Consider the following 13,364-nt stretch of genomic DNA (forward strand, 5'->3'; position numbering starts at 1 on the left):
GTTTAAAAGTGTAACTATCTGGACCAGGAAGGTGAGGCATCAGCGGGTGAGGGAGCCATTCGCTCCGAAACGCCAGCACAGAAGGGCTGGGGAGGCCCCGCGGGGACGGCGGCTGGGGACTGAGCGGGAGCCAGCGGGGTGCTGCGGGGCGAAGCTGAAGCCCTGCTGGGCAGGCTGGAGACCGAGCGCCGCCCGGGCCTGCGCGGACGCTGGGGGCGACGCCAGCACCCGCCGAGCGCCCCACCGCGCCCCGCCAGCAGGAGCGCGCGCTGGCCCCACGGGCCGGGAGGGGCGGGGCGGGGTTCCTGCGGTCCGGCCGAGCGGGCGGGGCGGCGGGTTTAAGGCGCCGGACGGCCAGACCCGGCTCACTCGAGCTCCCGCCGCCGCCACCCCACCATGGAGCGGCCGCCGCTGCGCGCCCTACTCCTCGGCGCAGCCGGGCTGCTGCTCCTGCTCCTGCCCCTCTCCTCTTCCTCCTCTTCGGACGCCTGCGGCCCCTGCGAGCCGGCCACCTGCCCGCCCCTGCCCCCGCGGGGCTGCCCGCTGGGAGAGACCCGCGACGCGTGCGGATGCTGCCCGGTGTGCGCCCGCGGCGAGGGCGAGCCGTGCGGGGGCGGGGGCGCCGGCAGGGGGCACTGCGCGCCGGGCATGGAGTGCGTGAAGAGCCGCAAGAGGCGGAAGGGTAAAGCCGGGGCAGCAGCCGGCGGCCCGGCAGTGAGCGGCGTGTGCGTGTGCAAGAGCCGCTACCCGGTGTGCGGCAGCGACGGCACCACCTACTCCAGCGGGTGCCAGCTGCGCGCCGCCAGCCTGAGAGCCGAGAGCCGCGGGGAGACGGCCATCACCCAGGTCAGCAAGGGCACCTGCGAGCAAGGTGGGCACGAGCGCTTTCCCCGCCTACCCGGTGCGCGCGGGCTGACCAGACCCGGCGCCCGGCTGGTACCCATGACTCCACTGGAGGGCATCCCTGGAGAAAGAAGGGAGGGGAGGAGTTGGCAGCCGCGGGATGCCAGGAGCCTTGGGCGACGCCTCCCTTCCCTTTTTTTGGTGGTTTTGAATTTAGTGCGTGAGCCAAGAAAATGAGAACTCCCAGTACCGGGTGTATATATAGAAAAGATTTTCCGAGACCTCAGGCTCCTGCATCCCCAACGCTCTCCAACTCTTACCAACAGCTGGCAAGTCCATTAGCAAGAGATGGTCCCACTCCTTTGGGAACCCATTTTCTCGTCATTCTTTCTTGGCTGGGGTGTGTAAAGAAGTGACATGGAGAAAGGAGAGGGAGTTTGACAAATTTGAAAGTAAGGACTTTCAGAAAATTGTTTGTTTCCTCCTTAATTGGCTACATTGTAAGAAGTTTTTAATGGGATTTCATATTTTTAATGTTCACTTACTGGAATTTATCAATTTTCAAACAGTAATCTGGCTGACTAATTATTATATGGGCAAAAATAAAACACAAACTCTTTGAAGAAACTTTTTATGATGTAATTTATATTGTGAGGCTTATGACAATTTTTTTTCATGATTTGTCCCAGCATGCACTACATTCAGCAGAAATATTTCTAAGATTATGTTTGTTTATTTTATTCCACACAAGTTCAAGATTGCCATAAATGAAGTGGGGAAAATAAAGTCCGGACTTGCAAAAATAAATAAATAAAAGAACAGATTTTAACTCTAATGCCTGAAATAACATTTTCCATGGGCAGTAGTTTCAAGGGAAAGTTAGAAGTCCAATGGTTGGCAGCTCCTCTCCTGGTCCCAGCCAAGGTAGAAAAGGGAGGGGAGACTATTCTACCAAGATCTCAGAAGCCATTTGCTTCTTTAATGCAGTTCATACTTTCTCCAAAATTTCTGAATAATATTTCTTTCCTTAGAGATTTTTCCAGAAGTCCATATACTAATAGGTTGTATATCATTAATTTCAAAGTTTACTGTGGAAAGTCTTAAATCTGTAATTCATTGTTAACTATTTATAGTATTATCACCTTAAGCTTAGAAATTAGGACCTATATAATCTATATATGTTTCTCACTGAAACAGCCATTGTTTCTTTGGATCTCATTTGTCATTTACATCATGAAAATAAAAATGTACATCATTGAAGAATTCATTTCAAATATTGAGATTTTCTTATAAACATTCCCAGGGAAATTTTCCCCCCAGAGTCTTTCAAAATGACTGATACTTTCCTTAGAGATGAAGATTGGCCTGGTGATTCTTCAAATGTGATTTTCTAGTTTGTAGCTAGTTTTATCCTTTTCTCTCCTGTTACTTACTTCTCTCAATAGTCACACAGGATATGGTAAAATATTGAGACTAAGGGTCAAGCAGAACCAGTCTTCCTCATTACTCTGGACACTCCATTCCTTGGTACTTCTCTAGACGGCAAACCCCTTGAAGGTACAAACCTGACTTTTCTTTATGTTTGGGAAAATGTTAGGAGAAATAGCATCTAAAATTATAAATCCTGACATAAGCTAGCCTTTCTTCTCAACCTCAACTAAGAGGTACCAGGTCTGATTCCTGAGAGGGAAAATGCCCAGAGAAAACAGAAGAGAATACGAGGATGCTGCCCGGTGTGCGCCCGCGGCGAGGGCGAGCCGTGCGGGGGCGGGGGCGCCGGCAGGGCACTTTTCATAGCAGAGATGGAAAGGATGAAAACCAAGTCTCCTGATATATTATTTCTTCTCACTTATGCATGTGTTTTGACAATTATAGAAACAAATGGGACAGAGTACCCTTTATTTTTGTACCAAAACATAGGAAATGCATTTTCTAGCTTTCTCTAGTCATTTCTGTCCTCAAAAGAAACTTGAATAATGCTTGAGTACTGAAGGTGAAGAGGCATTGTGGAACTTAGCCTCAATGATCTGGTTCAGTCTGCACTCTGTTCTTTTGTTCTTATTTAATGAGCAGCTAGCTACAGTCCATATTGTGCTATGTGCTGTGGTGCACAGAACAAATCTCATCTTGTTGATCAAAAATAAATAAATAGGTAGATAAATAAAAGGTCGCATAAAGGCTAGGGGTGTGTAGCTCAATGGTAGAACACTTGGCTAGCACAGGCCCTGGGTTCAATCCCCAGCACTGTCAAGAATAATATTGATGATGATGATTAAATAGAAAGTATGAGTACAAGTTGCAAACTTCCAGAGCACTTTCCCTGACACCCTGGAGCCACTCCCAATCTTTAGTGAAACCACTTCACTCACCCTCTTGGAGAGATCTTGTTCAGCTTATTTTCTGGTCCTCTGCAAAAGAAGTCAAAGCCATCTGCTTGAAAATCTGACAGATTATGAGCTAATAATCCCAAATCTGAGAACTGTCATCATGGATTTAGTGACATCACATCTTTTTGAGGCTCCTGCAATCCTGGGTAATTGGAAAGTGGAACTTGACAGTTCCATTTAATAAAAAGAAGTTAATAAAGAGAAGCAGAGGTGTATAATGAAATCTCGCTGTTGGAAGAGAACCTGGTATTCCTCTATTCCAATTCCTAGTTACCCCTTTTATTGGTGATCCTTTAAGTCAGGTCCTTGGCAGTCCTATTTTGGTCACCGTGATCCTGCTGGTTACTGTTCCCTCTTTTCCCTCAGAGGAATCAGTCACTCTTAAGATTCTTCCTTCTCAGTGCATTTAAGACCAAGTTCAGACTGCCCACCAGGGAGGGTCAGGAGGCTCTGCATGGTGTGACTCAGTCTGCTGTTTTGGCCCCTTCTCTCCAAAGTCCTTGATGCTCTAGCCACAGCACATGGTTTCTGCTGTTCTGTTTTCAAGGCATCCTATTTCTTCGGCCTCCCATCTCTGTAGATGTTGTTCTTTTGCCTGGAATGCATAATCACTCTCCCTGGCTTATCTTTTCACCCTTTGAACTCTTATCTGCCCTTCAAGGACCTTTCCACTTTCTCTGTGAAGCACCCTGACTCTCCCCTGCCCCACCATGATGTTCTTGTTCTCCTAGCGTGTTCAGCAGAACCAGACTCCCTGGGTGTGGAGCTTAAGCTACCACTTACAAAGGATAGCCTTGAGCAAGTTACTTTGCCCAGGAGTTTCTGCATTTGTAAAATGGGGATGAGCACATACCTAATTAGGGTTGGTGTGAGGATTAAATGGCACAAAGATTATCCATAGAAGGCACTTGATAGATATTAATCGTACTCATTATTCAACCAGAAAGTGAGCTCCAAGAGGGAAGAGAGTTTTGTTCCCTCTTATCCCCATGGGGATAAGTGCCTGGAGTATAGTACTCACACATCAGGTGAATGAATGAATGAGCATGTGAATGGGCCAGCACTCTTCTAGTCTCAGGGTCAGCAGCCTTGAATAAAACAGACAAAGCTTTAGACTGAAACAAGTAGAAGATATTTTCCCATGATTGAAGATGCTGTGAAAGAATTTAAAACAGGGAAGTGGGGGAGAGGCTCGAGATGAATAAGCAGTATTCATTGAGGTTGGCAGAGCCATGCCAAAATGCCAAGAACATGGGTGAGGACTTCAGAAAGGGACCAGCAAGACCACGGACCTGAGAGGAGAACAAGCCCCACTGGTGTAGACCTTCCCCACTCTCCAAAAGGCTCCCTGACTATCTCTCTTCCCCATTGGACTGTGAGCATCACAAAAGAGGGACTCTATCTTATAATTCCTTACACATACAACAGCTGGCTAATAGTTAGGCATTTTGTAAATATTTGTTGATTAAACAAAGGAGTCTTCTTAAGAAAGTGCCTTGCCATGTAGAAATGCAGGCAGCTGACCCTCTGGCCTGTCTTCTCTTGTTACATATTCTGCCTTCCTGAAGTCTCAGCCAGGAGACTCATCTGGCATTGACTCACCTTCCGAACCCAGCTGTCCCACACTCTGATAGTCACCTTTCCACCCAAATCCCAACATTTCCACACTCTGTTGCTGGCTAGATTTAGATCCAGAAGTCTCTTTGCAATTGCAAAAAGCTTCAATAAAAGATTTTGATTTTCAGAAAACCTATTTGATGAATTTTAAATATTCATTCTTTCAGAAGATCATTTTAGACTCATTTTTAAGTTTGATAAAATGTCATTTAAGTGTCCATACCTATCAATATCCTTCAGTGAATCTATGAGCTTCATTGAAAGTTAAAACAGGGGAGTTCCAAAATTAAATGAAATTGTTAATGGTCTGTTTTATCTCGGGGAATGTCAAGTCAGAGCTAAACTCAATCCCACCATGAAAACAGGGGGCCCAGAAGAGGGGATCCAGAGCTGTGGAGGAAGAGCCAGGAATGACTTCAAGGAAGAGTGATGTCCAGACTGAGGCAGGGACAGAATGAATTGGCAGGAGAAGTGGTGCTACTCTGGCTGTTGGCATGGAATTTTAAGAAAGAGGAAAAGAAAATGTAGCACATACACACAATGGAGTACTATTCAGCCTTTAAAAAGAAGGAAGTCCTGTCATTTGTAATGACACAGATGAACCTGGAAGATATAAGTGAAATAAGCCTGACACAGAAAAACAGACGCCACATGATCTCACTTATACCTGAAACCTAAAAAAGTCCAAATCATAGGAGATAGTGAAATGGTAGTTATCAGAAGCTGGGGTTGGGGAGATGTTGGTCAAAGGACACCAAATTTCAATTAGGAGAAAAAGTCCAAGAGAGCTGTGGCACATCATGGTGCCTATAATTAATAATATACTAAATCTCAAAAGCTGCTAAGACAGTTGATGCTAAATGTTCTCACCACACACACACACACACACACACACACACACAAACAGTGTTATGAGAGGGAACTGGTATGCTACATAGCCTGCTTCAGCCATTCCACAGTGCACACATACATCAAAACGTCATGTTGTATACCATTAATACATACAGCTTTACTTGTCAGTTAAAAATAAAGGTTCTTTAAAAGATGGGAGATAAGCAGAGCATTGTAAGCAGAAGGAACAGCCTGTGGTTCCCCAGAGCCGCCTCGCAGCAGGAGGGCAGAGGCGGCAGCAGAACACTGCACAGAGCCAGTGAGGGTGGACCTTCCAGCCACTAGGGTATGGAGACGCCAGCACCAGGGCAGTGGGAGCCACCAAGTGATATAATTGGATTTGTGCCTTTAGGAAACCTCGGGAAGGGGCAAGACTGCAGAGATTCCCACCCGGAGCTGTCACCATAACCCAGTAGAGAGGTCTAGGTTCCTTCTTGACAAGACCTTCAGTGTTTCTCAGGTCTCAGACCCATGACAAGTACAGGTCCTTGTTCATTTCAGGAGATAGATTCTTTCCCCACTCTGACCACCCACTATTCAGATCAAAGAAGGGCGGGGGGACATATTCCTAAGAGTCTGCCCCAGCGCAGTAAAATGTTTTTGAAACTTTTCTGACCTCACTTGCCCATCTTGAGCATAGAAACGTCTAGAATGGTAAATGACTCACCTGTTCCTTATTATCACTTTACCCAGATTTTTTCCCCACATTTTCTTACTGATGCATTGTAGTTGCAGGTACTGATGGGATGTTACATATTCATACATGCGCTCGATGTAACAATATAAATTGGCCAATATCACCCCCTCCCTCCCTGCTTCCCACCACTTGGTCCCATCCCTGTACCGATCTCCCTTTGATTTTCATGAGATCCACTCCCACCTTTGTTTTCCTTTTTCCTCTCTAGTTTCCACATGTAAGATGAAACAGACGACCCTTGGCCTTCTGAGTTTGACATATTTTGCTTCACATGATGGTCTCTACTTCCATCCATTTTCCTAAAAATGCTATGATTTCATTTTAATTTATGGCTAAATACAACTCCATTGTGTATCTACACCACATTTTCTTTATCCATTCACTCATTGGTGGGCACCTAGGCTGGTTCCATAGTTTGGCTCTTGTGAACTATGCTGCTGTCAACATGTTACCCAGTTTTAATCTCCACATTGTAGGGGGAAGATTTGAGAACCTGAAGAGGCTTTAGAAAAGAAGAAAATGGGCAGCCTTGAGGCAGGGTCTTAAAGGACCAGATCCTTTCAGAGAAAAGTAATCCAAAGAATGAATGAATGTTCCTTCATTGTTCAGAAATTAGTTATTGAATCACCATTCTTCAGGGAACTAGAATTTTAAAGTCTGGAATTAAATAGACCCCAAAGCACATTTGAATTATACACCAGGAAGAACTTTTTAGTAAAAACTGTCAAATACTTTAACAGGGTCATGTGGGAGTCAGCAGAATCTCAGCAGAAGAGCTGAGAAATATGCCTGTGGGGGAGGGGGAGGGAAGCAAGAGGATTTTAAAACTTGGAGTCTTCTGCACCGTACTGGGTGACAAAGCGGAGCATTTTCTGACATCCTTAACTGTGATTCCCCTCCTGTCCCTAGAGCCTGCCCTCAGGGTCCACTGCAGCCTTGCCTTCTAGAAGAAACTGCCTTATAAGGTTCTCTTTTGGATAGTTCAATGACAAAACACCCTTGGGTGATGTCCAAGGCCAGCCGGCCTCTCTCACTCTAGATTCCTCCTCCCAGCGGATAAGATCGGGGCGCTTCCTTCCCCCTCAGCTACCCCACACATCTGACCTCAGCTGTGCTTTTAACTATAGAACAAACAACATTTTGTTCTTCATAACTGGTAGAAAGGGAAACCTAAGTTATTGTTGGTATTTTTTTTAACTATTAAGCCAGAGGATTTATGAATGCAATTTTATTTTGTAATTTAGGAGTGTCACAGTTAGAAAGCTTTGAAAGGGAAGGAGACTTAAGTGTACGTAAATCAATGAGCCTGTTTATTTTATTAAAGATTTCCTTGTACTGTGTATGGGTGGGGGACACTAGAAATGTCCATGAAAATCTTCCTAAGCAGGTTCTACATGGATCTTCCAGGTCAAGCAAGGCCATCCTCTCCACACTCCACCCGCAGGCCTTGGAGAGAATGTGGGGTTATCATGAGCAGAAAGCAGAGTTGATAAAGTAGGGGGGGGAAACTGTTTATTTTTTATTAAAATTGATGTGTTAAAGAGCTGTTTTATCCCCAAAGTTAGATTAATGGCAAATAATGTATCCTTTGAACAAGCATAATTTATGGAACTGCCTTTTCCATTCTATTAAGGAAGGCAGGGCGAGGTTAATTCGAAACAGCTGGAGCTAACAGCCCTGTCCCTTCAATGTCCCCACCAGGCACAGAGGGTTACCCTGGAATGTCCAGGAAACCCAGGGAGGGGACCCTGTTCCCCAAAGCAGGCCAAGGCTGCAGAGAAGTTTTGCTTCTGAAAAATAAGACAGTTCAGACCAGGTAAAATAGACCTAGTAACCCAGTGTTGACAAAGCCCCATTTATAGAAGATGAAGTTACCCACGGTAAGTGCTGAGAAGGCCAAGGGCAAGCCAACAGGTTCAAAGAAGACTTGACCACTACGAAAAAACACTGCTCACAACTTCAGGAAAATGTTTGTAATAAATGAAGGGGAATGTAGTCTGCCCGCAAAAGATCATTGCCAAGGTCAAATCACATAACAGATAGGAAAGCACTGTTCAAACTATAGGGCAACAGATGCCTGTGAACTCCTCAGGGGCAAGGACTCTGTCTACATTGTCTGCCTTGCAGTGACAATGGTAGCTGACAGAGTGCTTTACAGTGCTTTAGAGTTTGCCAAGGGCTCTGTTAGATGGTCCTGGACTTGCCGTGCACAACAACCCCGGAAGGTAAGAGGGATGTATCCCAGTGTCCAGAGATGGAAACTACAAGTCAGCCATCACACAGACATATATACACTTCTGCTACTTGAATCTCAGTTTTTTTGACAGCCTTGCTGTTCTGCGTGTTACAGAGACCAGTAGAGTTGGCTATCTGTCATGTTTTTCTCTTCTATGAATCTGAAATCACTTCAAAATAAAATGTTTTTTAAAAAAGTGATTCAGCCAGGCGTGGTGGTACATACCTATAATCCCAGCAACTTGGGTGACTGAGGCAGGAAGATCACAAGCTCAAAGCCAGACTCAGCAACTTAACAAGGCCCTAAGCAACTTAGCAAGATCCTGTCTCAACATAAAAAATATAAGGAGGGCTGGGGACATGGCTCAGTGGTTAAGCACCCTTGGGTTCAATTCCTGATACAAAAAAAAAAAAAAAGTAATTCCAAAGTCAAACCCTTAGATATGAAAGTTTTGGTAATACCTTTATGATTTATTTTGCACTTTTTTTCTCATGAATTGACAAGGCGGATATGATACCTTCATGTCTAAATAGGTCTAAAAAAAAGCTCTTGCACTGAACATAAAATAGAAACCCTGTACAAGAACAAAATTTAAGTCAGTTTAATTGACTTTGTGTACACGTGGTACACCTTATAATAATGCCATGCTACATTCAGTGGAGGACAGTATTTCTTAAATGAATGAATGTGTCCCATGGAGGGGTGGATGTGGTCTGACTTCTTCATACAGGTCCCTTTTTCATACAGTCTAACATCAGGCTTTCTGGGGCCATACTGGAAACTGGTGCCCACCTCCACAATTGTAATCAGGAAGCACATAAAGGATCAGTGTGCTGGGGCAGATAATAAGTATTAGGATCCTCTTGGAGCCTAATACTTCTGTGAGCTCTTTGATCAAATGTGGGGCCTTTCCATTAGCTCTTAGCTGTGGAGGAGAGAAATCGCTAGCTGTCCACATGCGGGAGGTATTCACTTTCACCAAGGTTTTAACCTTGAGTATTGACCTTGACCTCTGATCCCAGCACTGCTCTAGGTCAGCCAACAGGTTCGAAGAAGCCTTGCTTTCCCAGCTTTAATGTTTATACTAAGGTGTAGTAAACATGGTAAGGTCTAGACCATGGTAGGGCTTCTCTCTTGAAGAAATTTGAATTTTTAGTAATTGAAACAGCCTCTTTTTTGTTGTTGTTGTTGGCCACATGAAAACTTGCAGAAGAAAAATCCACGTAGGGATCTGAGAACTCAGTTAAGGATAATACATTTTGACTTTCTGGGAGGGGAAAAGAAGAGCACTTTAATGTCCTAACAGGCAGAGACAGACGCAGCTGACTGCAATCACCCTGTCCTTTCATGGCATTTTGCTTGAAGAAGAGACTTGACAGGGGCTTGTCTTTTCCCCTGAGTAAAAAAAGGTTCAAAGGCATTTCATTTGCATCACCTTAGATTAGCAGGCCGGTGGTCAAGTGGCAGGACTGGGAAAGCTTTAGATCTGACATCTGCTCTGTTCTCTTCTGGCTTGACCCCAAGCCAGGAAGAGAAAAATCATCAACAAATAGATCTCCTGGAACTGGCAGAAGGTTTTGAAAGAGACCACACAAAAAATGAGGCTTCAGGATTGTGTCAGGGTAGCCTGAGCCTGCAGGATGCAATGCCCGTTCCTTCTCCATGGGAGCTTTCAGAACTTTCTGCTCAGGGATCCAAAAGTGCATTTCAATGTCTGCTTCAGCAATTACATAGCAACCTTGGCTTCCAAAGGACCCACCTCAGGAAGCCATCCAGCTTTTGATGGAGAATGGAACGCACACACAGCACCACTGCTCTGAGTTAGACACGAGGGATCCATGCAGTGTGGCTGCTTATTAGAGATGCTCAGCCCAGCTGGAGAGGGCAGCTGGGGCAGAGATCAAGACGCTGCCAAATATTTGACAGGCCAGGGCTTCAGGTCCTCTCTGCCCAGGTGTACCTCAGATCAGAGGCTCAGAGCAGGAGGGAAAAGTTGATCTGACTTGGCTCTTTCTGCACCACAGAGCCTTTGGTTCACTAGGAGATAACTGGCAGGGCAGGACAGGCCTTCCCAGAACCAGTCATGATGAGGTAAAGTTAACAGCCCCCTTCTTCACTCCTGCCTCCTGATGCGTTCTCATCTGAGGCCTCTTTCTCTTTGCCCATCCTGCCTGACCTATCATTGCATGCTGCCGCTTTTTCTGATCTGGCTGAGCTCAAAAGAAATCTGGTGTTCTTTCTCCACCCCCTAACCTTTGTGAGGTACAGAGCTGAACCAGCAGCTGTATAAATGGCAAGTTCTGTTCAAGGCAAACCCTCACTGCATCCTCAGACTCGTGAGCTGCACCTGCCATATCCCCATCAGAGCACAAATAAACAAAAACTTGACGTGCTCCCTCTGAAAGGTAGCCAACTCAGTCCATGTCATCCAGGAAAGGTGGCTGTCCCTTTTCGTGACACGATATTAGGATGAAGTTTTTTCACATATCTTAGTTTCATCCACTTCACACATCAGCCCAAACTTATTGCCCCACTCAGGACAAGCCTAAAGGATATCTATCCCATGGTGACCTTGGGCTGGATGGTTCCCCAAGGCCGATCCCAGCCCATCCCTACCAACGGCCTTCACTTTTGTGGTGTGTTGGGTCCACCAGCTACCAAGACTTAGCTGCTGTAGGTGAGGAAACAGAGCACAGTTGTTCCAGATGTACAGTTGAAGACAGATTACCATTCGGCCACTTAACTATTTGTATGACCTTAACTATAGTTTTCTTATCTGCAAAGCTGGTATAATAATAATGTCTGCTGCTTAGAGTTGTTGAGAAGCATGATAATTCATGAACAACATTGGGACCCAGTATTTAGAAAGGTCTCATTAAATTCTGTTTCATTTCAATTTTTATAATTAGCACTATAAAACCAAGTATGAGTTAGTTTATAAATACCTTTACTTTGATATGTTTATGTCTTACTTCAACCAATCCAAACACAGTATTGCCCCGTGTGTCTCCTGGTTGGAGCTAAAGCCTGTGTTTAGGTCTATGCAAAACAATTGCAGGTAATGTTCTTATAAATAAATTCCTGGAACCCTCCACCTTGCTCTGCAAGGATTCTAGGGCAAGAAGTTCTACCCTGTCTCCTGGGAGATCCCAGGGCACAGCACAGTCTATTGGGATCTATCCAGGAAGCTGAACAGACAGTATGTTTTGCTTTGCAGCGTAGAATATTTCCATCTCCAGGCTTAATGTCACATATGCTATTTTCTAATAGTACCTTTTAGAGGTGTTCAGATACAGAGGTCACTCACATTCAGTAATTATTGTCCTATCTCTATCCTGCATATTCTCTCTGTATTTTGTACATTGGAATGATCAGTCATTTTTTGGTTGGTTAGTACATTTAAAACAAAGTATTGGCTCTGAAGAGAAATGTGAATCAAAATCATAGTTTGGAAAAAGAAGAATATAATTAGTACCCAGTAGGGACATGTTAAGTATTATCTTTGGCTGGTGGAGTCTTATTGATGGAAGTAATAATTTCTTTGCTGCAATCCATGTGTCTGTTCTTTGGCTTACATGTGTAGCCTCAGCTTAGCAGGAACTCATTTTAAAAATCAAAACACTTAACTATAATGGGCAAATTTAGACTCAGGAGGTACCCACTTAGGTTGGCTCTTTGCATCGGAGAGATGATAATGTTCACCTCTCAGTATTGGATGGAGAGTAAAAGAAATGAGGGCACAGAAAGCAGGTTCAAGAAAACGAATTAATTTTCAGATCTACCAGCATCAGCAAGTTTGAGTGAAATTGGCAGAACATTGGGACTAACAACTGTCCACTCACGAGGCACTCCATCACCCTTTACAGCAGTGTTTCTCCACCTTGACTGTACATCAGAATCACCAGGGGAGTTTTACAAAATGCTAATGCCCACTTCCACTCAGCATTTTGATTTAATCAAACTGGATGTGACCTGGGCAGCAGGATTTCTGACGCTTTCCTGATGATTTAATGTCCTACCCAGGTACAGAACTGCTGTTTTAAAAGAATTTCCAGGGACTCTGGGGGTGTCACATTCCCTAGGGACTTTTCTAATAATGATGGGGCAATGTTTGCCCAGTTTATTCAACATCTAGTACTTTGCAGCAGGAAGACTTTTCAGAATATTGAGTTCACCTAAAGCTCAGGAAATAATGCCAAGAATTAATAAGTGTGACAGCATCCAATTAAAAAGCTTCAGCACAGCAAAGGAAACAGTGTGAAAAGAGAATGGGAGAAAATCTTTGCTAGCTAATATTTTAACAAAGGAGGAATATCCAGAATATATAAAAAACTCAAAAATCTTACCACCAAAACAACAATACAAAACAAATAACCAAGTCAGTAAAAGGGCAAATGAACTAAATAGACACTGTTCAGAAGTACAAATGGCCAACAAATATATGAAAAATTGTTCAACATATTTAGCAATTAGGAAAATGTAAATCAAAACTATATGGAGATTTCAACTCATTCCAGTTAGAATGGCATCCATCAAGAATACAAATAACAATAAACTCTGGCGAGAATGTGTGCGGAAAGGAACACTTTTACACTGTTGTGTTGCAAATAAGTACAACCACTACAGGAAATCGGTATGGAAGTTCCTCAAAAAAACAGGAATGGAACCACCATATGACCCAGCTATGGCCAGG

General features: G+C 44.5%; 1 protein-coding gene across 1 annotated transcript in view; it reads left to right on the forward strand.

Moving 5' to 3' along the window:
- The first annotated feature begins 351 nt into the window (after positions 1–351).
- Igfbp7 (insulin like growth factor binding protein 7) overlaps positions 352–13,364 on the forward strand; it is a 67,833-nt gene continuing 54,820 nt past the window's right edge. The window contains exon 1 of the mRNA XM_026385955.2: positions 352–871. Within this exon, the coding sequence (XP_026241740.1) occupies positions 397–871 (475 nt within the window). The 5' untranslated portion in view covers positions 352–396. The remainder of the gene's footprint in view (positions 872–13,364) is intronic.

Source organism: Urocitellus parryii, chromosome 10 (genome assembly GCF_045843805.1).
Source record: "Urocitellus parryii isolate mUroPar1 chromosome 10, mUroPar1.hap1, whole genome shotgun sequence".
Lineage (NCBI taxonomy): Eukaryota > Metazoa > Chordata > Mammalia > Rodentia > Sciuridae > Urocitellus > Urocitellus parryii.